Genomic DNA, 26535 nt, shown 5'->3' with positions numbered 1-26535 from the left:
GAGCTTATAGCACTTTAAAGCACTCATTGTCAACAACGGTTCTTGTTGCATTTCACCCAGGATTTCAGATCAAAGTTCCGTAAATGACAATACACAGCGACTTGCTACAACTGAAACAACTGAACAGCATGGAAATTGTAATTTATTTCATTTTCAAAACGATCAAATGTGACCGTTCATCAAGACCGACAAGACGAAAGGTTGACCGGTCAACTCCCATGTCAGTTCGGACATTGTCCGTTGACCGGCCGTTATTTCGAGTCCTGAAGCTATAAAAAGTTTATTACCGCCATCTTCTCGTATTTTGTAATAGTTACAAGCAATTGATAGAATAGGACTTCGTGCCGTACAATTCAGGGTCGGAGTAATCGTGCTCGAAATTTTAAGTAGGCCTCGTGCGATTACCTTTTGAATTTTTACTCCACTCAGTCCTATTCCAATTATTTATTACATCCATTTAGAAATCACTGCTGATCCTTGCAATCTGATTGGCTCTCAGCAGTGCGATTTACTCCCAAATCGCACTATTTTTTGCTCTAAATCGCACCATTTCCCCAGCCAATGAGAAAGGAACACTAAAATAAAACAGCCAACCAGATTTCAAGGCTTGTTTAAGGTAACCAATCAAATTGCAGGAAAATGAAAGACAAAGAAAACCATTGTATGGCGAATTTTGCAACTTTTGTACCCAACTGGATCAATAAAATGTTGGTACTGACTATAATCCTGTATTTTAGATATAAATAATGATTGTATGATTTCTAAATGGATGTAATAAATGTGTCGTGCAATTTTGGTCTGCGCGCTCATTCGATTTTGAAATCATACGTATGATTTCAGACCAAATTGCACTCCATTCATTTCAATTAACATTATAAATCACTATCAAGCAAAGAGCCATAGGAGACAACTAAATAGTGAGCTATCCACTGATAAATGCAGAATTCACCCTTAAAACACTACGACCAGATAAATATATGAGAAGATTCTGGGTTTTACTATATCACGTCATAGTTAATAGATGGGACTGGTTTTGAAGCTCGGCAAACATTCAAACGAGCAAACAAAGAGGCCAAAATTTAGGTTGGAAAGTCCACGACCGTGCACAATCTTTTGTCTTGCACTCATACTCTATGCATGATTTACGTAAGCAAAACGTTTCTATTGGTTAGTTCCTCAGTACGGAGTAAACAACTATTGTGTTTTGTGCCCAGTCAAGCCAAAAAAAAGAACAAAAACCTAAAACAAAGAAATTTGTCGGGTTTCATAACCATTTCCCTATTTTAACTAGGATCACGTTGTCTCATTTCTTGGCAACCCAGTTAACAGAACACATAAAATCTAAAACGTTGATGAAAGAGTCACAAGACAAAAGAAAAACTAAAACTGACAAGACTTTGCAAACCGCGCTCCGCTCTTAGTTGCATGATTATTTCAGCTTCTAAGCGAAACTATAAAACATACCTGCGACAGATTTTGAATTAGACGATGGTTCTTCCATGACGGAACTCATCACTGTTGGACGTCTCTTCCTTGCCATGTCTTTTTCCAGCTGTTTACCGGCAAGGTGAGTGACCATCTTCATGCTGCGCAATCCAAAGGAGTATTGTGGCTGATGGGACACCTTTGAAAAGACAACACAATGGCACAGCAGTTATCATTAAAACTAACAAATGAAAAATGCTTCTTTGATCCAGTTGCAAAGTGTGGAAAGCGAACAACAGACAACACTTAGATAAAGTGGAGGATTTAAAGGAATAAAAGTCCGGACCCCAGTTTTTCAAACTATGGATAGCGCTATCCACCGCATAAATCAGTATCCAGTGGATAAGTAAAGCGAAGACAATTGCACTACCCAGTGGACTGTGATTTATCCGGTGGATAGCGTTATCCACCTTTTGAACAACGGGGACCAGGGCATTAACTATTAAGCCACATTCCCTTTTGGCCACTGTTCATCTTGAAAAACAAATAGCTGTAAATTTCCTATGCTTGACTTCCGAAAAGCCAACCGCAGCACTCAATAATATAAAAAGGTTTACGGACATGATCGATGAGAATTTGATTATGGGCCTATTGACAGTATATATCCATTGACGTGAAATGGCTTCTCAAATTCCCACACGACTTTCTGACACTTCCTTGAAATGATTGAAATTAAATCACCTGCTGACTGATTAGCTTGAAGAAAATGTCCATCTTCGCTGCAAGGGCCTTGGCCTCGGTAAAACCACAGCACACCAACCACACTTCGACCACAGGTCGACCGTCCGGAAATAGCATTGAAATGGGCCTGATCTGTGCCTGTTGATTTAAAGTAATAGCAATGTATTGTAATTTGTAAAATCAGGTACACTTAAGGTCAGGCCGAGGACGCTCTAACATAACAATCCAGGACACATTTTCTCTTCTTCCTAAAAACCTCATGGAAAATCAGTTGCGTCAACAAAGGTGACCGAACAGCACTCTTTTCGAGACGAATCGCAACGGTGTAATATCAAAACACTGGTAGACGGACAAATAAAAAAAATGCGAAAACAAATGCTTTTGTCCAGAAATATGTATCGATGACTTAACGTAAAAACCACAAAACAAGAATATCATTGGTTCAATGAAAAAAGAATTCCGCTGCACGCCTTTTAGTACATTTCGTTGCGGCGTGAAACGTGAAATAACCAAATTTAAAGTTTTGACGATAACATGGGAATACAAAACTCGTTCACACACTATCTTTAGTTCAAATCCGTCCACACCAATTCATTTAATAAGACACTTTGACGTATGGCAGGGGTTTAAACATAAGTAACCAACTGGAGAATGCAAAACAAACAAAAAAATCTTACTCTGAAGTTGTCAGGCAAAGTTCCAATCGAACTGCAAGTCCCAGACATGGTCATAAAGCAACCATACATTGCACTGGCCGGTAAGAATTTTCCTTCCAAAATAATGCTTCCCAAGAAAGGCATTTGGAATTCTGTCGTGCTGGGTTGTCTCTTGTGTTCCATTGCTTCCGTGTCTTGAAAAGTTTCAGGAAGTTTCCGCTGTGAATCCAGTGAATGTACGAGGTGCGGTGAGTCAGATCTGTAAAAATCGTCATCTTGGAGATCGCTGCCTTTTGACACTGACAAATGCCTCTTTCTGTGCAAACATTGATCCCTCTGAAAGGAAAAAAAAAGCGAAACTAAACGTTTAACCTCTTTAGATTTTGAGCGATATTTGCCCATGGCAGAGCTTCTAAACTGGTAAATGGGAAGGTCTTAGGTTTGATTTCTATTTGAAAACGAAAGCCGATAATTGTCTAGTTTAATGATCAAGATGCTACTAAATTTGTGGGTATTCGTGTTTGTGCTTGCGTCGCTAGTGCAGAGTCAGCCTTTATAGCGCTTTTAGTTTCAACTAAATTTCGCAAGCATGTACTTTGGCTAATTACCGTAGACGGAGAGACTGAAACTAAGAAGTCATAACACAAAGTAGACGACGCTTGGCGCAGAATAACGCATATGAACAAGAATAAAGGCCCGTTTACACTTGAGTTATTTGTCGTAGCAACTCGACGCAGTTTTTATTGCGGTCAAGTTGCAATAAGTTTATAGAAAGTTCAAAACCCTTGAGACATCGCGCCGATAAATCGCAGTAAAATCGCGCTAAAGCCGCACCTGGTTTTAACGCGTGGTTTTTCAACTGTAGCTTTACCGCTATACATCAATCATATCGGGTTGCTGTGCTGTAACGGATGTGGAACAAGAATTTCAACCCAATTATCAAGCAAAGCAAATCATAACAAGTCAATAGCGGAATTCATTTCTACACAGCAATCCATCAAACTGATCAAAGCTTACCGATTTGGTATCCAGTACATAGTTTGGTGAAAAGGCATCCTTGGACAATGGAGAAAGAGTGGTAACACTACTTCTTCTTTTAGTGGCGTTATCCTAGATGGAATGATAACTATTTGTCGGTACATTTTTACTATCAAAATCTTGGTTACCCTACAAAAGAGCCTAAAATACTCTCCTGGTTTAACAGCCTCTTACTAACCGAGTGCGAGGGCCGTACTGGGGAATATTGGATCGAGAAAGAACGTTTTTCCGTCCTCGGTCTATTATGCCAAGCTCACTTTCATGGTCTTAACTATTAAAGTGTAATGTGAAGTGCTAGCTGCCTACCCGTGTGAACCATGTGAGCGTGAGCCCTACTGATGGAAATGGGCCCACACAACCAGGGTGGGAATTGAACCCACGATCTTCGGGTTAGATCACCGCTGCTCTACCGACTGAGCTACGTACAAGGTCAGACGGGAGCAGGTCGTGGGAATTTAAGATGTCAATGTCACGGCAATGAATGTGTAGAAGTACAAGGAAGGGTTACGTTTTTGCAAACGTTGGCCGTGTAGCACTTACATTTCAACAGACTTAGAGTGTAATGTGAAGTGCTAGTTTTCTACCCATGGCAGAAATACAAGTGCTACACGGCCAACGTTTGTAAACTAAACATTAATTAAACTTTTCGAAATATAAGTGCTACACGGCCAACGTTTGTAAAAACGTAACCCTTTCTTCACTTTCATGGTCGCCTACTTCTAATTATAAGACTTCTACTTTCAAATTTATTGACAGCTCTGTAGGGCAAAATGTTTTAACAAAAGACTAAATAAACAACCCAATTACGATGTCAGGCTAATCACACCTTGTGACGATCTGTTTTGGAAATTCCTCTCGCTGTGTACTGGGAAAGACCAAACTTCTTCAAGCATTTCAGCGAAGTTGCGATGGTGGAAAGATGTTCGCCAAGGATGGACAGGACACTGGATCCGAGGCAATCCACGTTTTCAAAGCAGGCCCAGCTTCCAGAGCACACCATTCCGTACAAATTGCGCAAAAGTGTGAAATTCGACACCTGCTCTGAACAGTTCAACATGACTAAATGGCGTCCAAAAGCCTGCAAAAGAAGAAAATCTGTTTTAAGTTCTTATGACCTAAAGCATAAAATTCTCCCCAGAGGTAATTCACAATAACCCCACATGCATGTTTTACCCATTCATTGGCGACCTCCAGCACAAAGACCAGTTTAACAGCGTCGACTGATACTATAATTTAAAAACGGGTTTACGTCCTTTTTTCACAAAAATTAGTTGTTATTTATATGAATATACAGCGAGGTACATTACTATCACAAAAAATTGGTACTTAGATTCGCTTAAAACAGATGCTGGAGTGACCTCCGACATATGACCCACTGAAGTAGCTGTAGCCAGCTGTCCCCTAATTATTACGATAATCCACACGAGCGAGAGTGTGCGCGTGCGTTCGTTCGCTCGCTCGCTCATCAATTCATTATTATGGCAGGTCGCAACTTATCCGCTCATTAAAAAAAAAAAAACAAAAACACGCACGGCTGCCACCCTCACATCTCATATGCGACACTCAATCGACTCAGCTCTGAGTTGCCACTGTGATGACTTTAGGTATGAAAGAATAATTATCCTTTTTTTCATCAAACAAACGAAAGAGGAAGATGCACTAGGAGCGAGTACGTTTTGGTTACCAAGGGACTAGTACAAAAGCACTTTTCCAAGGGAGGTTTTTTTTCATTCTACACATTCTGAGATAGTAACTAGGGTGCTTCCTAATTGGACGAAACGCTTGTCGCACGTGTGATAAATGTACAATTGCCAGTCAGTGTTTAAAGAGACCTTTCGAATGGGAAAAAAAGAAAATGTATATGTCACTATGTGTAATATATAAATTTAGCCAACCCTAAAAGCGGAGCTCCCGGGCTATATATTCTTACAAGTTACGAAACGTAATACTGGTCAGCGGATACCTTGTTTTGACAGGTGTCAATTGACCATAACATGGATTCCAATATCAAAGATGTACGCTGAAAAATAGCTGGAGTATCGCCGCCATGTCAGGCACAAGTATTCAAGTGTTGATGATGATGATGATACTTATTACTATTATTATTCATTCAAAATATTTCCCCGTTTCTGATTGGTTAAAACCACACGCATAATTCACCAATAATTCACCATAACCAGCTGCTGTTCACCAAATTTGGAAAGAAACTTCGTCATATTGAATCAATGACGTCAAAAGTGCAGCCCGCTGCAGATTATTGAATCGATGACGTCAAAATGACGTCAAAAGTGCAGCCCGCTGCAAATTATTGAACAGTTGACCGAAAAAAGCTGGGGACGAGATTGTGTTATTTTAGTTGAGCAGAAAAATGGCTGCGAGTAGGTTTAGAAGTTTGAGCGAAGAAAATATTTTGAATGAATAATAAAGCAATTATTGAATTCGGCTTTCGTAGAATATGAAGAATTCTGCAGATCTCGGAGGATGTTATCCACCTCGGCCTTCGGCCTTGGTGGATAACACCCTCCTCGACCTGCAGAATTCTTCATATCCTACTCAGCCTCATTCAATAATTGCTAATTATTAAATTTCTCTTTGTTTTGTCTAAAGTGCAGTGCCAAACGCAGTTGGTCATGCAACTTCCCGCCAAAAAACGCGGGTTGTACCACAGATTTTCACATTGGCATACATGGAGAGGAGGACGGGTGGACGGTCGTACGGTAGTTCGGTGACCAAGACCAAATTTTCAAGCACAGATGGGTTACCATATTTTCTTGCCCATAGTGCTCCGGAGCTCCGCTAAAATTCTGACCCCAGTAGTTCAAACGATGGATAGCGCTATCCGCCGGATAAATCACTATCCACTGTATAACTCAATTGGCTTTGCTTGTGTTTATCCGCTGGATAGTGATTTAACAACTGGGGTCTGGACTATATCACTTATTCACCTAAATTGTGTTTGTTTCAGAGCTAAGAATACCGATATACCTTAGAGAGATCTTTGATAGTTTCCGTCTTTCCAATGCCGTCTATCCCCACAGGGACGCCACAGTAGTGAGACCTCAAAGCCATTGTCAGCGCAAGAAAACATCTTTGGGTCAAAGGTGTCATCACGAGCCTCGATGTTGGACCGAGGTACTCATAGCTGTACACAAAGCTGGAACCAAGTTGATGAAGAGTACAAAGTCCAATCTCATAGGTGCGATTGATAGGAATTTTTCTTGATGAACCAGACGACATTTTGGGTTCTCCTTGGTAAGAAGAGCCAATGAGCTGCTTTGTTTCAATCTGGTGTCGCAGCTGACTGATCCATTCGAAACTGTGGACATCTGTGATGCCATTGTTAATGAACTCTGTACAAGAAATATTTATGCATAACCACAACATCAGCGTTAAAATACACAACTTAAGTTTATTGACAGTCTTTTTCGTTCTTTTTGCTTCAATTCAGCGACAACATATATACCATTCAAATCGCAGAGGTCGTGGGTTCGAATCCCGTTGGAGCCATCTGCATTTTTCGGGTGCCAATTAACAATTATTGGATGAGGTTGAGCATGTTAGCGATAATTATCAAGGCCAAAGTTTGTGTTATCTGCCGAAGCCGAAGGCTGAGGCGGATAACACAAACTGAGGCCTTGATAATTATCGCTAACATGCGAAAACCGAATTCAATAATTGTTTTATTATGCATATTCCTGAGCTGAGCTCCGCCATGACAAAACTGATCAAACTGCTGGTTAGTGTGTTAGGTGACGTCACTTCTGCATGCATAAAACTATTGTCTATAGGTATGACGTCAATTCTACATATATAAAATCTATTGTTTGTAGGTATGACGTATGAGAAACAGAGCAAGCAAGAATTAGCTGCGTCCTTATAGCCAATCAAAATCGAGCTGGTGACACAAATGTATAATAATAAGAGATATTTTCTTGAATTGTCCAGATAAGTGCAAGGGTTATTTCTCTCTTTCACATCATTCCAATGTATAACTTTTACAAATTCTCTTCATCGAGACTACGTACCTACAACTGTATCCCTTCGAAATATTGCTAAGGCAACTAGACTTGCTAGAACTGACTCAAGTCGGTCACTGATTGTACTCAGGCCTTTAAGTTCCAAGTTTTTCCTGATGGCAGATGACAAATCATCCACATAACTTCCAAGCAAATTCCTGTGCGACATAAGTGATACCAACGGTAATTAGTATATACTCACTCGGTGATCTTGGTGTTTCAAGCAATCTGATTGGTACGCTATCCCCGAGTATTTGGACATTATTCCCTCCCTAAGGAATCAATAATGCGTGATCCAAACAAAACCAAATGGCCGGCGTAAACTAGCGTTCCGCCAACATTTCTGCGGACATTTTGAGAACACAAGTTGATGATGTACCAGAGAATACAACGAGGGCCATAAATTTGGCCTGAACGTTTTCAAAGGTAAGAGATATTTTTGCCAACCGGTGTTTGACTTCGTTTTTCCAGATAATAGACCTTTTTCGATATATTAAAATTCAGCTTTATAGTGAGGCAGTGAGGACAAAGACAAAGGGAAGTGGATGATATGTAAATAGCTTCACATTCATTCCAACGTGTTTCTATTGTTTTTGTCTCCACTGCCTCACTATCACGCTGAATATAATGGACCATTATTATTGCATGCTAAAAATTAAGCAATCTTCACGCCAACAATTTTTTTCACTCGGAGTAATTCTATTTTGTACCCTGGTTTTCCCAGAAAAACAAATTTGTTACTAAAATCGAGGAAATGGAAAAGAGGAATTAAAAAAAAAAGTTTAAGAAAGTTCTCCATGGCTGCAGAAAAAAAAGGTTATATTACAACAAAGCAACGCTCATCTCTTAGAGAACGGAGGGCTAAGGCTCCGTCAAACGCACGCAACATTTTTGGCCAACAACTCCCAACATTGTTGGGTGTTACATCTTGTTACATGTTGCGTCCTTTTGCACACACTAGGCTGATTTAGCAACAGAACGGGAACGTCAGTGGCGACGTCGCGCGCAGCAAAACTACCAATGAGAATTTAGAATAGAGAAGAAAAGAATGGAGTCTATTCTATTCTGAATTCTCATTGGTGTTTTTTCTGCGCGCGCCGTCGCAACTGACGTTCCCGTTCTGTTGCTAAATCAGCCTAATGTTGCATGTCGTTGGAAGTTGTCGCGTGACATTTGAAACTTTTTGGCACAAAAGTTTGAGTTAACAACTCCCAACAACTCTTTCGTTCCGTGATCGCTGAAGCGCAGAGCAACAAAGTTGGCTTCGTTTGCACTGCAATCTCTTCCCAGAGCTTTCGTTACCCTTAATCAGCGAAACGGACTCGAGAGACTCTGGAATAATCCAAAACCGGAACCAGAAAATTCTGGTTCCCGTTGAATATCTGCGCGTGCGTGAGGGGACTTCTGACTATGTGTGGAAAACGTCAAACTTTTAGAAATATGGTTCCTTCCTCTAAAGCAAAGCACTTCCACGACGCATGGACTACGCTCTCGAGAGGTTAGGGAAATCTGAAATCTCCCTAAAGGAAGCCCAGTACGAGGATTTAAAGAATATAGTATACAATTCGAAGGATGCAATCTGTATCCCTCCGACTGGTTTTAGGAAGTCGTTAATTTACCAAATGTTACCGGACGCATTTGATTACTTTCATTCCAAAACAGAAATAAAACCGTTTTTCAACAGCCAATCAAATATACTTTTTTTGGATTTGCCCAGAGACCACTCGTCGAGGGAACGATGACTCTGGGAACAAGATTGTTTGCAGAGCTCTTCCAATGTTGCTGGGGCCACACACGCGCATTACTAGTGGTCTCCATGGAGATAGCCATGCATTAACATGTTGAAAACAAGATGCCAGCAAAATTTTGTAAGTTCAAAAAATCTTATGGATCGTATCCTTCCCATAGTACACCGCACGTCCTTACATTGTTAGGCGTTGTCGAGCCCGTTTGCACAAAACTGCCAACAACTCTCAACAATTTTGGGAGCTGTTGCGTCCGTTTGCACGGAGCTTAACATTCGAAATGTTAAACAATTGCTCTTTTCTTTCACAGTGGCAATTCGACCATCATCATTTACCCGTTTGACGATACCAAAATTTTCGCGTTTTACACTTCCAACGAGGCACCAAAACAGTTTCTTCATAAATTAACCACTTCATTCTTTTGATTAACATTTGACTGTACATCCGACTAGACAAGTTGCAATCCTCATTCCTGAACATAACAGAAAATTCAACACCTGAGATTGGAGCAGGGATGGTGCAGTGGTGAGAGCACTCGCCTCCCACCAATGTGCCCCAGGTTCGATTCCCAGATTCGGCGTCACATGCGGGTTGAGTTTGTTGGTTCTCTACTCTGCTCCGAGAGGTTTTTCTCCGGGTCTCACTTCCGTTTTCTCTTCTCCTCAAAAACCCAGCATCTGATTTGATTTGATTTGATTTCTGTACAATGTCCGCAATTAGTTCCTCAGCGCTAAATACACTAAAATAAATACCTCTTATTAACCGAGTTCGAGGTCCGTACTGTAAGTTACGGACCCCGTTGATTTATTGGGCCATAAATCAACGGGGTCCGTAATTTACAGTACGGACCGAGAAAACGAGGCTAGTAACATATTAGCAACCGCTAACCCTTTTCTTTCGAAAGAGCGAAGATGAAAATTTGCGACTTCTCCAGATATTTTAGTCGACTGTATTTGGTCGCAATTTCAAGCCCTGTCCCCCCACATGATAAAACACCAAAAGACAGCTTTTCAGGAATAAGCGAGTCGCGGTCTTTTAAAATAGCTTTCAACGTTCGGAAAAAAAACTTTTTCACAAACGAGCCCGAGCCTGTATCGCCACAATATCTGTAGTTTTCACGTTACGTCATCGCTGCCAAGTTGGTGGACGAAGACGCTCGAAATCTGGTGAGCACTTTTTGGTTCGTATCTGTGTCTCCAAAGATTGGTTAAGAACCACCTACAGCGATCTAACAGACCTTAAGTTGAAAAGTTCTCGCATGTTTCCACTTTGTAGAGCTTCGGTCAGGTCCTGGTTCCGCAAAACAGCCTCAGCAGTCAAAACACACTGACTTGGAAATTTGACCATTATGTGATCGGAACAAGAAATTTGTGGTCCTACGTGTAAAAAAAAATAAATCAATGAATGATTATATATATTGACGTTAGAAAGAATCTGAAATGTACGGCTTGTCTAAAGGAAAACACCGATTCTCGTATAGATAGATAGATAGTTTATTGACTGAATAAATGGCAGCCCGTGAGGGCTGAATTACATATTCATAAAACTAGAATAGATAAAATTACAAAACTAAGTATAAATTGTATTGATTATAAATCAAATTAAAATATCAATGTTAGAGTCAATGTTCATTGTTTCTTTTAAGACTGGAGGTTATAATAAATGTATTCTTGAAACGGTCGGTTTTCCACTTTGGTATAGAAAAATATCTGTTATGCCTAAGAAAAAGTTCGCAGCTCTTTACATTTGTCGTTGTTGAGTTGATTTCTGTTGTCGATAGACCACTGGATACCTTGATTGGTAGTAAGTTGTGACTTGCTTTCAGTACCTTTGCCAACAATCTCAGATATATTGTCGTGTCATCAACATATTTCCATAGCTGAGCATTTAAAGAGCTGATTTCCAAGTCGTTGATCAGGACAAGGAACAACCATGGACCAAGTTTAGTTCCCTGAGGGACCCCCGATGGCACAGGTCCCCACTCAAAGAAGCACCCTTCAGATAATTTGATTCGCTGAGAACGGTCAGATAGAAAGTCGATAATCCAATTGATGATGTTATTCGGTAAATCTAATCTACCCAGCTTGCCTACCAAGATCGAGTGGTCTATGAGATCAAAAGCTTTTCGGTAGTCGAAAAGTATCACTCTAGCTGTTGCACCATTTCCATCAGTTCCCTTCGCCCAGTTGTGTACCATTTGGTATACCAGTTGGTATACTCACCAAAACGATCTGTTCACATCTTTGGGTGGAGGGGTGGGGGTAAGAGAGATGCTAATACCTGGGCAGTTGTCAGTTAACAATCTGGGAATGCTTCGTACTGAGCACTTAAAGGAGACAGCCTGGCATTGCGGCCAGAAATGGCGCCTCCAACCTCTGTGGTCGTAACTTGGCTAAGCCTATTGGGGTACTCCCCACCAACTTCGGTTCCCTATCAAAATCAACGTCTACGGTGCACTGTAATTGCGCCAGGGCGTATTATCCAGGCCCCAGTTGTTCAAAACAAGGATAGCGTTTAATATCCAATGGATAACTCGATTGTTTTTGCTAGTGTTTAGAGCGGTTTTCAATTGAGTGTCGAAAGTAATTAGTGAATTACTTTGGTTTATGATTACTTCACTCAGTGATTGGTTCAAAGCTCTCGCGCCACTTTCTCAACCAATCAGAAGTGAAACAAAAACCAATCGTGGCTTGCGCGTGCACATTTTCCCGCGCTTTGTGTCGGCTACGTGTAATTACTTCGAGTTTTGATTGGTTAACTGGATTGTCTCCGACCTTTTTGATTGGCCAAAGTAATTACTTTGGTTTTGGTTTTACGACACTCAATTGAGAACTGCTCTATCCGATGGATAGTGATTTATCCGGTGGGTAGCAGTATCCACCCTTCGAACAACTGGGGCCAGATTGATACCTTGCTCGTTTGTGTCAGTGTGTTGGCATTCTCAACCTACATGTAGTTTCATCACAATTATCGGACTAAAGGCCATGTTACACGAGGCAATTTTTCTTGCAACTCGCATCGCAACAAACGTTGCGTTGCATGTTGCGAGAAAACATGCCCGTGTAACACCCCATTTTGCAACTGCAATTGTTGCGTTGCGAGTTGCGAGAAAAGTAGAACGACCCTCTACTTTTCGCAACGTTGCGAGACAAGTTGCTTGCGTGTGACATCCCCTCTGCAACTTGCAACGCAATTATGTCAGAATGGGCCAATCAGAGCTCATCTTTCGGCGACTTAGCGCGTCCGCCATCTTGTTTGTTATTGTACGCGCTGCAAGTTGCGAAAGAAGTTGCCAACGTGTAACATACCCTCTGCAACTTGAAAGGTTTTTTATTCGTCATCGTTGCGTTGCGAGTTGCAAGAAAAATTGCCTCGTGTAACACGGCCTTAAAGGGTCATCACCGTATAAGTCACAGCGGGAAGAACAAACGGACGTGAAAGGCGCTTGCAAAGATGATCAGAACAACAAAGCAGTCATAGAGTTCTTCTTGGAACGAACTTTCTAGACTGTCCAGTAAGACCTCAAACTTTTTTACAATCCAGTAAACGTTATACGTGCGTTATCAAGACTAGACTGTAAGCGATAGATGACAATATGGCGCATATATCGCATTTTAAAGGAAAATAAACCCAGCATTTTCAACAATAACTGCGGGGACTGTTTGCCAAGGTGAAGTTGCGAATTACGACGTTAACTAAATAATCAGAATCTTCAGGTTACCCACAGAGAGAGCAAAGGATTGTCATAATGACTGAGAACTGGGAAGTTTCTTGTCCATAGAAACAAAAGATTAAAGAGTTAGTTCAAGAGTCTGGCCCGCTAACAACCATGAATCACCGAGCCTCCACACAACCTGTTTCTAAAAAACTAAAAAAATCCATTACTTTTCAACAAAGCGGCAAAAGTGAGCAGGATAGTTATCTTTGAATACTCACCTAAGGTGGTTAACAACTCCAACAATTTTGCGGCGCCATCTTTGTTCTCAAGCCTTCTTTTCACGCATTCGGCGAGACTCCGTACCAATGTATTCCTCATATTGTGTTCCAGTGTAGCAAGCCAGCCGTGTGGACGCGGGGAAGCAGGAATGACTGATAAAAGCGGAACAACCTCTCCTAGTGATCCTTCCAGAGCAGTGACTTGCAGCAGATGAGCTACAGGGAAAAATCGACATATTAGAACGCCATTTGACGCTATTAAGTAACTCACATACTCAATTCTTGGGAGGCGCTAATGATTCACGTTTGTTTTGTTTGTCCACTTGCTACTTTACACAAACAACATAATGATTCTTAAGAAGCAAGAACATGGAAAAGGGAACTTTTGATCCCAGCGCTTGTGCATATGCTTGCAATTGCAATCACGTAGCTTATGTTCTTCTTACAAGTGTTTCCCGGAAATAGCATAGTATTTATGTTCAAATCTTAGTGACCTGAGCAAAAAAATCGGAGCGGATCTGCGCCCATAGTTTACAAGCAGAAAAATTTGTGATGAAATCAAAGTGGTGAAGCCTAAACCTCCCCTCTTTAATCAGTACTGCGTTGGCTACAAATTGTCACGTGATCTGTGTGATACAGATTACGTTGGATATACATCCCGACATCCCTTTTAACGCATCGCTAAACATAAATACTCTGCCTTTGGAAAACACTTGAAAGAAGAACATAAGCTACGTGATTGCAATTTACAAGATCATTTTACCAATGCCGCACAAAGATCGACTTCCTAATCTACGAGATGCTGTTCATTAGGAGATTGCAACCTACACTTAATACACATTCAGATTCTGTCCGTGCAAGACTTTTTACATGAGAACGGACTATTTTGCTCTTTTAGTTTTAGATTCAATTTTTAGTACGACAATACTGTCTCTCTTTTTATACTTTTAGCTTCAACCGTATTTTTTGAAATATTTTCACACTTCCTCTTATGTGAATATATTTCACTAGCGCAGTTTTTTAGGCACAGAGTCTTCGAAACATCGCAAAAGCTTTTTTTTTTTAATCGCTGATTTTTATTCTTAAGTCATTTAAAGAGAAAAATTATTTATTTTGACGGCATTTTTTTTTTTCATTCAAGTGATTAAAGCGGTCCACCATTATTTGGTGTCGTTCTGACAGATAAGTCCTCAGAGAGCTGGATCGAGGAGAAAGACCCTTGAATGAAAAAAGGTAGATGGAGTTAAAATAAATAGTCTCCCCCATTCCTCTTCTTCCAAGCATTCAACGCAAGTTGTCTCGAAAAGTGAAGAAAAACGAGAACCGATTTTGTTTTCATCGTAGTAGCACTTTGAGCGTGTTAATTACCATTTAGCGCTGTGTCCAATGATGACGTCAGTTTCAAGTTACCATCTTTGGGCAAAGCAAATTGGAGATTCTTGACACCGGGAAAGCACTTTCTCACAAATGAGAGCAGGTCTTTTGGGTTGCGAGACCAAGCTAACAAACTAAGGAGGTCATTATCACTCAAGAAGAACAGTCGAGGAAATGCAACGCGAGCGTCCTCGATGTAATCTTTGACCAATCTAATCAATTCTTCCTGGAAGCATAAAAAGAAAGCGAGGATTTGATTAAGCATTACAACATAACCAAGCCTAGTAGTCTCAGTCAATGACCCGAACAAAAAGGACATTTAAAGTGGTACTATGATCAAAAAATCATTTCCTTTTTTTCTTCTGAATTTGAAAGCGTGTTCGCTTAACAGCTAACTGGCAAAATTTTGAGCTTTGAGTTTTATCCAAAGGCTGTTTATTTTAAGTGTAAGTTTTGGATTTCATGGTCCGCCATTACTCACGTTCAAAGCTGGCCGATTGGACCTCAGAGGGTTGGATCTAGAGAAAATGACGTCATTTACTAGCTTAAAATTTCAGCGTTTAAACGCAATTTATTATAAATGCAAAACACGGGTTGAAAGGTCTGAAAGCCCGAAACTCCCGTGCCGCATATTAATTAGGCCGCGTACACACGCATTGCATTCTTAAAGTAGTGAGTGTTTGACGTCATTTTCTCCTCGACCCAGCTCTCTCAAGATTTTGAAGTTAGTAATGGCGGACCAATAAATAAGAAAATTCCAGCTAAAATAAACAGGTGTCTTTATAAAATCAGAACTTAAAACTTGGGTGAGTTAGAGTTTAGTTAACATAGTTTTGAAATCCAAAGGAAAAACAATTTTTTTTTTGGTCGTAGTACCACTTTAAGAGCGCTTCTCATAAAATCTCACCAATAACCATGCAAAATAGAAAAATAGAAAATTGCCAAACGATGTGACCATAAAGGAATAATAAACCATTCATTGAAAGTTTGCTTGGATTATAGCTTTATTTTAAATTATTTGTATATTACAATTAAACAGTGACATAGGTAGACTTTTAAGTCATCAAACTCCACAATCATTTTGCTTTTTGTTATCTTGAAAACGTTTTAAAAGACAAGATTGTCAAAACAAGCGGTTGGAAGTTTCGCATTTAGATATTTTGAGGCCCAAAAAGTTTTCGGGACTTTCGAGAAACTCCACAATTATTTTAAATCTTGTTTTCTTGAAAACATGTTAAAATACCAACTTATCAAAACGAGGGGATGGCAAGCTGGAGCCTGAGAAGTTTTCGGGGCCTTTGAGAAACCAGCCCCTGGATCTCAACAAATCATTCACGCTGTCACACTACCTATTAGTCGATCAAAGTGATAAGGAAGGTCTAGTTGGCAGAATGCCCTTTACAAAAACAAATACGACACTGAACAATACAAATACTTGACGTACTCTTTCAATTATATAGTGTGAGTTCTTTAATGTCCTAACAAGAACTTGTGAGCAAGCGTTGTAAGAAGAGGCCTGCGGTTGCAGTACTTATCAAAGAGGGAAGAATTGAAATTCTAACCATTTGCAGATTGCGCTCACTAACGCAATTATTTCTACTCAGTCGTTGAAAGACTCTGAATGTTGGTTAGCTCGCTGTTTGAGCCCGCGACCTTCCACATAATAGTCCTGAGCTAGCCGGTCGGCATTCATCTCGTCAACGTTGCCGCACTCAACACAGCAAACCTTAATTTGATTGTGCGCATCCATCATGATTGATCAGAAAAATGGACCATTTCCTGTTCCGTTTAAGGTGGTTCAAACCAATTTCAACTCTTGAAAGAAACGTTCTTTTTAGAAGGATTGACACTACAACACTTTATCACTTAACAGAAATTTTATGGTACCATATCAAAACACCAGCTATTGCTGAAAAAGATTCGGTCATTTTTGTGACGTAAAAATTTACCGTGGCAACAAGAAAGCCCTGCAAATGTAATCAGCATGCCAAGATGAAACTTTGTGCAACGTTAAAAACATTTCTGTGGAGCGGATTCATTGCCACCTTAAATAATTGAAAAATTAAGGTAGTTCTGAATCCGCTCCACAGAATTTTTTTGAACTTTGCTGAGAGTTTCATCTTGGCCTGTTGATCACTTTTGTCCAATAAAAAGTTGGGGTCACCGAGTTCGTTTTTCAGATATGAGCAAATAAGCCAAAATATAGGGTGTTTTTGCAAGACTTCCCTGTTGCCATGGTAACTTGTTACGTCACAAAAATGACTGCATCTTGTTCAGCAATAAGGTAAAGGTAAAGGTACACCTTATTTGACGTCGGAAGTTCATTTACTCTCTAGAGAGTACTCTCCCAGGAAGCCGACGTTGCGCTCATTTTATCCCCCTCTTTCCATCAGTGCTCCGTTTTAAGGGTATTTAAAGCTACTTAGGCTACACTGAAAGGAAAGAAGTCGAAACAAGGATGTGAGATCGAAACAAGGATGTGAGATCCGGGGATTGAACTCGGGACCTCTTACACCAAGGCCGCGCACTAACCAACTGTGCCACCCTTGCTCCTGCAAGTGACGTTTTATATGGTACCATGAAATTGCTGTTACGTGATAAAGTGTTGTAGTGTCAATCCTTCTAATAACAAGGTCTCTTGAAAGTGTTGAAATTGGTTTGAGCCACCTTAACTTCTTTTTTCAAGACCGTTCTGAACACAACGTCTTCCTTGCGAAAAAATAATCACCACAACAACCGTTTAATTTTCTACAGGGGTTCGTTTTGAAACCGAGGCGAAAAGTGAAGTGAAAACCACACTAAACACAATGATATGGCAAGTACCTCTTTTCTATTGAGCTCCAATAGATGATCTCTCAGAGCTTCCCCTTGCAGTTCACGCCAACCTTTCTCGCCTCTTTTCTTCAGAGATACCGCAGACAGCACTTTTGGGTCCTTGAGGATCACTTGAACAAATTCCTAAGAAAGACGGCAAAAATTAGAAGGTCATCATTAAATGAAAATGTCAGGTTGCCTGCTACAGTTTTAAGTCGGTTTTAGAGGTAGTTAAAGTTTACTTCGGCCTGTTGAACGCAAAGCCTCTTCTATACAGAAGAGAGCAGACAATCTTGAACCAGAGCCCCTCCATTCGTCTCCCTAGATTTTGTTGACAACAGCACCAAGCAAACCCATTTGTTCACTATTTGAAGTCAAAGACATGAGACACATGCTAAAATGCCCCGACAAAGGGTTTCAACATTTGCCTCTGTCAACATTCGTTCGATTTTGTTGAACGGTGTTGACTGCTTGAGTGGCAAACATTTGATTCAACAAAGGTCCACGAGAGGCCTGGTATTTAGTCCCAGGCTAAACCCGCGGTCGTCACTATGGATACGGACATGAATACGTCATTGAAAGGCCAATTAGTGCGCAGGCGCATACCAAACAATGATGAAGGAGGGGAGATAACGGCTTCAACTTCATTCAACATTCTGATGACAAAAGAAAAGTTTAAACGCTTTTAAACTCATTCAACATCGATTCAACTTCAAATTCAACATGTTTTAACACGGTTGAAAGGGAACAAGGGACAAACGGTTTCAACATCGCTGTTCAACAAAATCGAACGGATGTTGAAGCAAATGCTGAAGCCGTTTGCGCGGGCCTTAACTTTGTTAAAGGTCACAACGTGCCCAAGACAGTTTAAGCAGTATATCGCTTGTATTTCTAGACAAAAGAGACGATAACGAGGAGGCGAATGGTAAGAGGTTACTTCAAGCATATGACGCTTCTCAAAAATCGGAGTTCATTTACTTGGAATCCTACACAATCCATGCAAAAACGTCTTTCCTAGTCCAGTCCCGCGCAAAAGAGATGGAATGATCGCAAAGTGATTTTGTGTTTCGTTCATGAACATTTATAATTTGTCAAATTTGTTGATTAAATCAACTAATTATTACAAAAAAGTGCTTCAATACTAACTCTGTATCTTTCATCGACTTCTTGGAACCTTGAATTGTTGTTGTCCGCCATGGTCTTCCTTATTTCTGGTTCCATAAATACGTTACTGAGGTACAGCCACTAAAATGTTGACGCAACAACCAATAATTCAGAACCAATCAAATCATCTCACACATGCGAAGACTTTATGGTCACGTGACCTTGTAGTGAGGGCAATGGGTTTCTATGCTAATTTTGGCTTCCACTCTGACACCAATAGTATTAGGGAGTTAAAGAAACGACAACGGCTACGGCGATAACAACGCCAGAAAGCACGTGCGGCACGCCTTTTTCGTACTCCGCGAAACAAAAAAAAAAATCACACTGAAATTAACGACGGTGCCTACTATTGTTATTACGCATACGTTCTGCGCATCTCCAAATACTCGGATTTCCTATCGCCGATGCTTATTGATGCAGGGATATTTTTGCACGGTTTAAAACTATGCAGAGAAAGAGGAAATGTTAAATAAACCTGGCTGGTCTAACCTTAAGGAGAGAAGAAAAACACAAAAAGTCCTTATGATGTTGAAAATAGTCAACAGAATGACACCGCCTTATTTAAAAGACATTTTCTCAGCGAAACTGGGAGTCTCTGTATACAACCTCAGAACATCACAGGATGATATTGCGATACAAAAGGCCAGAACGGACTATTACAGGAAGAGTTTCATGTTTACGGGGGCTAAGATTATCATGATCACAATCATAAACATAAGCTGCTTATGATCTAGTGAGAACATAAATGAAATCAAGTCTTGTCATACAGCAGCTTTACACTTGTTTATTTTGTGTACCCGGCTTTAAAAATGGCTGCCGTACCAACATACGTATTGATCCCAATTATGATAGGCCCGCTGTCATTAACAACATCAAATCGGGGATTTCTTCGACAACGGATCGTCATCTTGTTGAGCCACTTGATCCCAAGCATTCTTTTATTTTGTTTCTGTCTTTAAACTCTTTCATCGACCAGTTGCATAATATGGGTAACTTTCCGACCGCAGTCGCCAGGAGAAAGATCTCGTGGATATACCCACCACGAGTCCACTAGGTTAAACTCTAATTTTACAGATTAAGTCTAAGTGCCTATTTCAGTGATTAGGTGTAAACTTTCGTTTATCTTATTGCTATAGCAATATTTAGGTCTAGAAACTGAAATAGAATGGTTATTTTTTTAGAGTTATGGTTGGTGTGTATATCCATGAGATCCTTGCCGTCGCCAGTCTAAATTCCAAGCACGCCATCTTGAAAACACTGTGACGCGAACGTACTGGAACTAGATTTTCATTGGCTGGACCACAATAGACCGCTTTTCATTGTTACGATAAGGATTTTGTCGCTCCCACTACAACCCAGAGCGACATAAATCATAACCACAGAGATGATCATAATCATAAGAAAATGGTCCATCATGTTCTTATGATTACGATTATGTCAATATTATGATTATGTTTTCAGGTGTTCACACTCTGACATAAGCGACACAACGCTTCTTATGATTTTGATCGTTATGTCGCTAGTGGGAACCAAGCCTTGACGAATGTTTAGTTCAAACTTAAACCTTTCCTAAGTTTAGGCTTAACTTAGTTTAAGTTAAACTTGAGTTTAAAACGATTAAACGTGAACTGAAATGTACTAAGCGCGATTAATCTATGTATGAGATCAAGTAACTGATCTTTTTCGCCCGGTATAAGGTTCGTATCTGAGAACACTTGAAAACTGGAACCATTTGGAGATGTCAGTATAAAGGCTTAACTTCTTCACAGATATTCAAGACCCTGAGCGTCTGGTTCCAGCAGTTTGATGCTATACCAACAACTTGCAATCTTTACACGAGCTATCTAATTTAGAAGCGGTGGCATGTACCACCCAAGAGGACCTTCTAAGCAAAACTATTTCATAATGAAACTGCAGCCCCACAGTAAGGCCAACACTAACAAGTTATTGTGTCACATAGTAATGCCTCATGATTTTACTGATACCTTTTTCTGACAATCCGCCCATATGTCTGTGATGTTCTCTATTTCCTGGAGGAAGCTTATCCAGGTCTCTACCTGTGGCTTCAAGTCTGCTACGTGAGGAGAGGTCAGCATGGTGTGTAATGTAACTAGGTTGTCCTAAATAATGAACGAAGAAAGGATATGATTTTTAGGCAATTTTTTCAGCTGCAATATAAGGTAACACTTACAACTATCCTGACAATTAATGTATTGTTGGACATAAGTAGCAAACTGCTTAAACTTCAATCAATATCGAAATCCGGCGGGCGAGCATCAAATGTACTTGTGTACTAGCAAATCAACCAATCAGCGGGCTGCATTTCTTCAACCCGCAACAAATGTTTCTGTTGCGGGTCAAGTTGATCACGCAATGTGAAAAACGCGAAACATCGATCAAAACTTGCAATGAAACAATGTTGCACGGCAAGTTGAGGGTTTTTGTATCTCGTATTTGGCCGCCTTTAAGCTTCCTATTGACTGAATGACTGACTGGCTGACTGACTAATTGATTGATTGATTGATTGATTGACATAAATTCCTTTCATGAAGAAAAGTAGAGAATGATGAAAAAAGGCTCGGCCAACGAACTCATTGACTAACAACAAATATTTCACTATACCTCGATAATGCACTTCAATTCACCAATTCCAATAAGAATAAACATGTCTGGCATAGAAGCAGGAGTCTTCGGCTTTACTTTCACAGTTGTCTTGTGCTTCAAACAAATGAATTTTTAGTAAATTAGTTATCCTCCCGTCAGAGTTATATCAATGGAAATCTCAATAAATTTATTAAGTTGGTACAGGGTTGTGTTAAGTTAAAGCCAAGGGTTTTCAACAGTTTTGTAAAGTAGCGGACATATTTCTGAAAGCACCGGACGTGTCATTTTTGGCGCCACAAGGCGCCTTGCGACCTTGCGGGTCTCTGGGGACATGTCTCCCAAGAAAATTTTTTAAATAGAACACTCAGAAACGCTTTTTCCAGTGTTTCTGGAACCGAAGAATCAGTTTCCCAGGCAAGGCTGGAGTTCATTCAAATTCTACAATGACTGCAAAATTCTCGCGCGCTCATTGTCTAATTTTTATTGTCAATAAGCGGACAGACACATGAATTTATAATATATGCGATAATGACGCGATATTGCTTGCGTCAGATTGAAGTTTCTCGCATTTTTGTTTCGCGTTCTTCTCGTGTTTTGACTTAACTTTGATCCCTCTGCCTTTTTGTTATTGTAAAAAACAATATGATGTCAGTTTTTCATGCGTCTGTCCTGTTATTGACAATGAATTTCGTCATAACATAAACCCTAACCACAGCTACTTTGACAGTGTTATGTCGAAATTCATGATCAATAACAGGATAGACGCATGAAAAACTGACATCAATTTGTTAATTAAAAAGAAAGTAAAAAAAGAACCGGACATGGAATGGGAAACCACCGGACAAAACGTCCGGCCTCCAGCCACTAACGGAAACCCTCAAAGCCCTATCATTCAACACGACGAGATAACGACATTGCTCAACCAATAATTTGGGCAATTGCGACTTCGTTTAATATCCCATAACAAGTTAAATCATGAAAGAGAGTAAAGGATAGACATATATTGAACTACTACAGTTCTGAAAATAGTTTGTAAACGAAAGATCATCGGAACTAAGGGCGCTTTCCTTTTAGTCTGGACTGGCCGGCCAAACCCGTCAGTTTGCAAAGGAAATACAACAATTTGAAGGAACACTTGCGAGATAATCCTTCGAATTCTCCTGGAGGAGCATATATCATCCTCAAAACGTGTTACTTTGAAGGCGTTATAGAATTAGTCCTTCCAAATGCCTGGTCTGGCCGGTCAGTTCTGTCAAATGGAAAGCGTCCTTAGCAAGAAAAACGAAGAACCTTAAAAATCACGTAACCATAACGCGGGCTCAAGTTTAGAGCTCATCAAGGCAGCGATACTCCAGCTAGTTTACAGCGTTCATCTTTGATATTGGACATCCACGTTATGGTCAATTGACACCTGTCAAAACAAGGTATCCGCTGACCAATATCACGTGACCATATCGCGGGCTCAAGTTTAAAGGAGGCCAGATTTTTAAGTTGACCGCTGACCCGGTACTGGGTTTTGAATGGATTGCGGGCTTGAGCCAGGTTAACTTATTGCAAGAATAAATAACCTGGGAGCTCCGCTTTTAGGCTTGACTAAATCTATATGTTAGGCAACAAAACGATGTAAGCAGTTGCAAAGGAAACTAAAGAGAATCCAAGCCTATGAACGGAAGCCTAGTAGTAGTCAACAGTGTGCAGTGTAATCGCACAGTCATGAGTTCCGAGTCCTGTTCAAGTTTTGTTAAGTAAGTTGTAAATATGCGCGAAAAAGTCAACATTAGATTTCATCCACCGGCACCACCTTGTTCGAGAGAGACTGAGGTTGTCACAGTTATTGAATTAAAGCTAAACGTTTTAAAATGGGTGCTTAGACTTAATTATTGTTTTACAGTGCTATTTGAAATGGGTGCTTAAACTTAAATACTGTTTATCAGCGCAATGTTTTGGCAGTCTGCAGTCTACAAGTGTCGCACACCGGGCTTTTAGTAAGTTTCGTAATGTCCCGCTTGTATTCTGAAAAGCTAATCTTAGGTTTAATTAGGCCTACATAGTCCTAAAACGTTACTTAATCTCAAAACACAAAATGTATCGGTTAGTATTCAATGTATGGTGGGGTCATACCCGGAAAATCTCCTGTCACGAGTTACAACTCAACATCGACTCCAGTCTCCCTCGAACAAGGTGGTCCAAGTGGATGGAATCTAATGTTGACCGCGCTAAAATGCGTTCTGCACGTGCAGCACATTAAGAAATCTGATGTGCTGGAGCGTTGTCTGCACTATTATCGAACAACGATATTCGTCATCACAGTGGTCAAAATGTTGTGGCCTCAGGAGGCCCAGTCGAGTCAGTCCACAACACATTTTTACCACTGTGTTGACGAATATCGTTGTCGATAAGAGTGCAGACAACGCTGCACCACATTCGATTTGTTTTTCACCGCAATATTCAAAGTCAAAGAAAATGTTTATTTCAGAGCGACCAAGAGCATGACGCAATCAACGATTTGTTTATAACTTACTCGCACTCTGATTGGTTTATTTCTCAAAATGAGCATTTCTGATTCGTTATTACAACAAGAGAAAGTTGACGCGAGCAGCGTTGTCTAGACTATTATCGACAACGCAAAGCAGCCAATCAGATTGCCAGATTACAAGCAATTGTGGTAAAAAATATTTTTCCTCTTTTAATCAATGATGTTATTGTTTTGTAGCGTTGTTGTTGCCATAGCCGTCGTCGTCGTTTAAAATCCCTATTAGAGCGCTTTTCAATTGAGTGTCGAAAGTAATTAGCGAATTGCTTTGGTTTTGTATTACTTCACTCAGTGATTGGTTCAAAGGTCTCGCGCCACTTTTTCAACAAATCAGAAGTGAAACCAAAACCAATCGTGGCTCGCGCGTGCACATTTTCCCGCGCTTTGTGTCGGCTACGTGTAAAATTACCTCGAATTTTGATTGGTTTATTGGATTGTCTCCGTCCTTTTTGATTGACCAAAGTAATTACTTTGGTTTTGGTTTTACGACACTCATTTGAAAAACCGCTCTATTTAGCTGCACTTACCTCAGCAGTGTGACCAGGACGAACGTTTTTCCTCTTTTCTTTTGCGCTTTTTTTCCGCTCACTCTCAATTCTTGGTCGCAAAAGAGGAATGTGCTTGGCGAGTTTGAAGTCCTTTTCCTGCCAGGCCCGAATCAGTCTATTGAGCTGTTGTTCCAAGGCATATTCAGCAGCCGCTCCAGCGCAAATGGTTGTGATTAAATCCTTGTAGCGGCCAAGGTTGGACGAAAGAAGATCGGCTACAGTGAAGTTCCAGGACGGGTCATAGTCTTGTCCCATACCTATGAACAATGCCCTCCAGTGGCGAAGCTACAGATTTCAAACAAAAACACTGAGAAACTGCTTTTTTGCGCATCAAGTCTAGCTTTTCCACCGATCTCACCATTACCTTGACCGTGAGCATCCCAAATTTTACTAACCCCAGTCATCACCCACGGGCATTTTATGGTTACATATATTTCGAGAAAATAGATGAATTAATAATGTTCCTATTTTCCCGACACATTCCAGATGTCGACATTGGCCAAAGCTTTTAAACCGTCCATAAATGCTCTAAACAACTTTCATCCAGTTTCCCCAACCTCCTGGCAAAATCTGGGACGATCGACAAACGGTAACATCCCGTCACGACCAGGATTTTCCTGAGATATGAAGCTAGGCCTTACAAGAAATGCTACATCCAGTAGGTCATTTCGGAGTCCATGTCTGCCTCCTCTTCAAATCGAGTCTAAGTGCGAAGTTATTGTGATGATATAAGTTCTCCTTTATATCTGAATGAAAGCTAATTTTAGGAACAAAAACTTCGCACTTAGACGCGCTTTGAAGTGGAGGCAGACATGAACTCGGAAATGCCCTATTGGTGAATTTTGGTGACACTCATCACTTTGTCAAACGTTTGTTCACACTTTTCCAGGTATATTATTGTACAACGACTGACGCACAAAGGTATATGTGTCTACATGAATTTCCTGCCTTTGTGCGTCTTGGAAAACTCTCTTTAAAAGTTAAGATAGCTTTTCCAGTCGCAAAATCAGTTTACGTCGATTGATTGTTGTGTCAGGCCCGTTTTAAACGTCGCATTTTACATGTGCCGAATCTAATGCAAATGAGAAAAATCTATTGTTTTCGCTCATTTGCATTAGATTCGGTACATGTAAAATGAGACGTTTAAAACGGGCCTCAGGAACAGCTTTCACGACTTCGCTTAGAACTTCGCGCGGATCCATACTATGTCGCTAATGAAAACCAGCTGAGTTTTAGGTTAAACTATTATTCCCGAAGTGATTCATCTACATGATAAGTGACATTTTAAAATCTGAACTGATCCATAAAACAAAGACGGTACCCTGAAATGACAAGATATACAGAAGCCCATGACTAACTAAGGTAGGGGCGTACAACTTCTTTGTATTTGTGGAACGGCGTTTTTACAGACCGAGTAATTTTTGGATTTATTTTCCTGCGAATGCGAAACAAGACCTTTCCAGCTAATCACGTCTTGCATGAGAAACTAGGGAGCTTAAGCACGCGCGTTTATTGAGACGCGGACGGCAACCGGAAGTGCGTTGTTTTCCCTTTTAACTTGCCGTCACTCAACCACGTTTACATTGCTAAGTATCTTTTCTCCATTAGAAATGGTTAGTATATAAATCTGGGAGACGCCATTGGCCTGGCACACGAAATGTTCTCTTCCGGTTGCCGTCCGCGTCTCAAAAACGCCCGTGCTCAAGCTCCCTACTATCACCAATGGGATTGAGAATGGTCACTCGGGAGAGCCAAATCGTATTTAAGAACTCGTTTAAAAAGAGCGTGATGCCGTTACATAGACCTCGTGTGGAGTTGCAGGCTCCCGCGAGATACCAAAAAGACTGTCACCTTTAGGGCATCACTTGATAGCTGAAGCAAGAAAGGAAGCTCTTGAGAAAATTCTTCCAGTTGACTGGTCCACGATTGCAACACTCTATC

General features: G+C 40.5%; 1 protein-coding gene across 1 annotated transcript in view; it reads right to left on the bottom strand.

Moving 5' to 3' along the window:
* LOC138013414 (dynein heavy chain domain-containing protein 1-like) overlaps positions 1–26535 on the bottom strand; it is a 96189-nt gene that overhangs the window by 53513 nt on the left and 16141 nt on the right. The window contains exons 9-24 of the mRNA XM_068860486.1: positions 26446–26535; positions 24574–24879; positions 21532–21627; positions 20895–21029; positions 18892–18990; positions 17755–17889; positions 14926–15157; positions 13558–13773; positions 10859–10997; positions 7886–8034; positions 6846–7210; positions 4687–4938; positions 3840–3932; positions 2844–3158; positions 2167–2304; positions 1465–1624 (exon numbers count right to left, since the gene is read on the bottom strand). The exon at positions 26446–26535 is cut by the window's right edge and continues 81 nt beyond it. Coding sequence (XP_068716587.1) covers positions 1465–1624; positions 2167–2304; positions 2844–3158; positions 3840–3932; positions 4687–4938; positions 6846–7210; positions 7886–8034; positions 10859–10997; positions 13558–13773; positions 14926–15157; positions 17755–17889; positions 18892–18990; positions 20895–21029; positions 21532–21627; positions 24574–24879; positions 26446–26535 — 2920 coding nt within the window. The remainder of the gene's footprint in view (positions 1–1464; positions 1625–2166; positions 2305–2843; positions 3159–3839; positions 3933–4686; positions 4939–6845; positions 7211–7885; positions 8035–10858; positions 10998–13557; positions 13774–14925; positions 15158–17754; positions 17890–18891; positions 18991–20894; positions 21030–21531; positions 21628–24573; positions 24880–26445) is intronic.

Source organism: Montipora foliosa, chromosome 8 (genome assembly GCF_036669935.1).
Source record: "Montipora foliosa isolate CH-2021 chromosome 8, ASM3666993v2, whole genome shotgun sequence".
NCBI lineage: Eukaryota > Metazoa > Cnidaria > Anthozoa > Scleractinia > Acroporidae > Montipora > Montipora foliosa.
The sequence above is the reverse complement of the archived record's forward strand: the minus strand, read 5'-3'. Positions and strand labels throughout refer to the sequence as shown.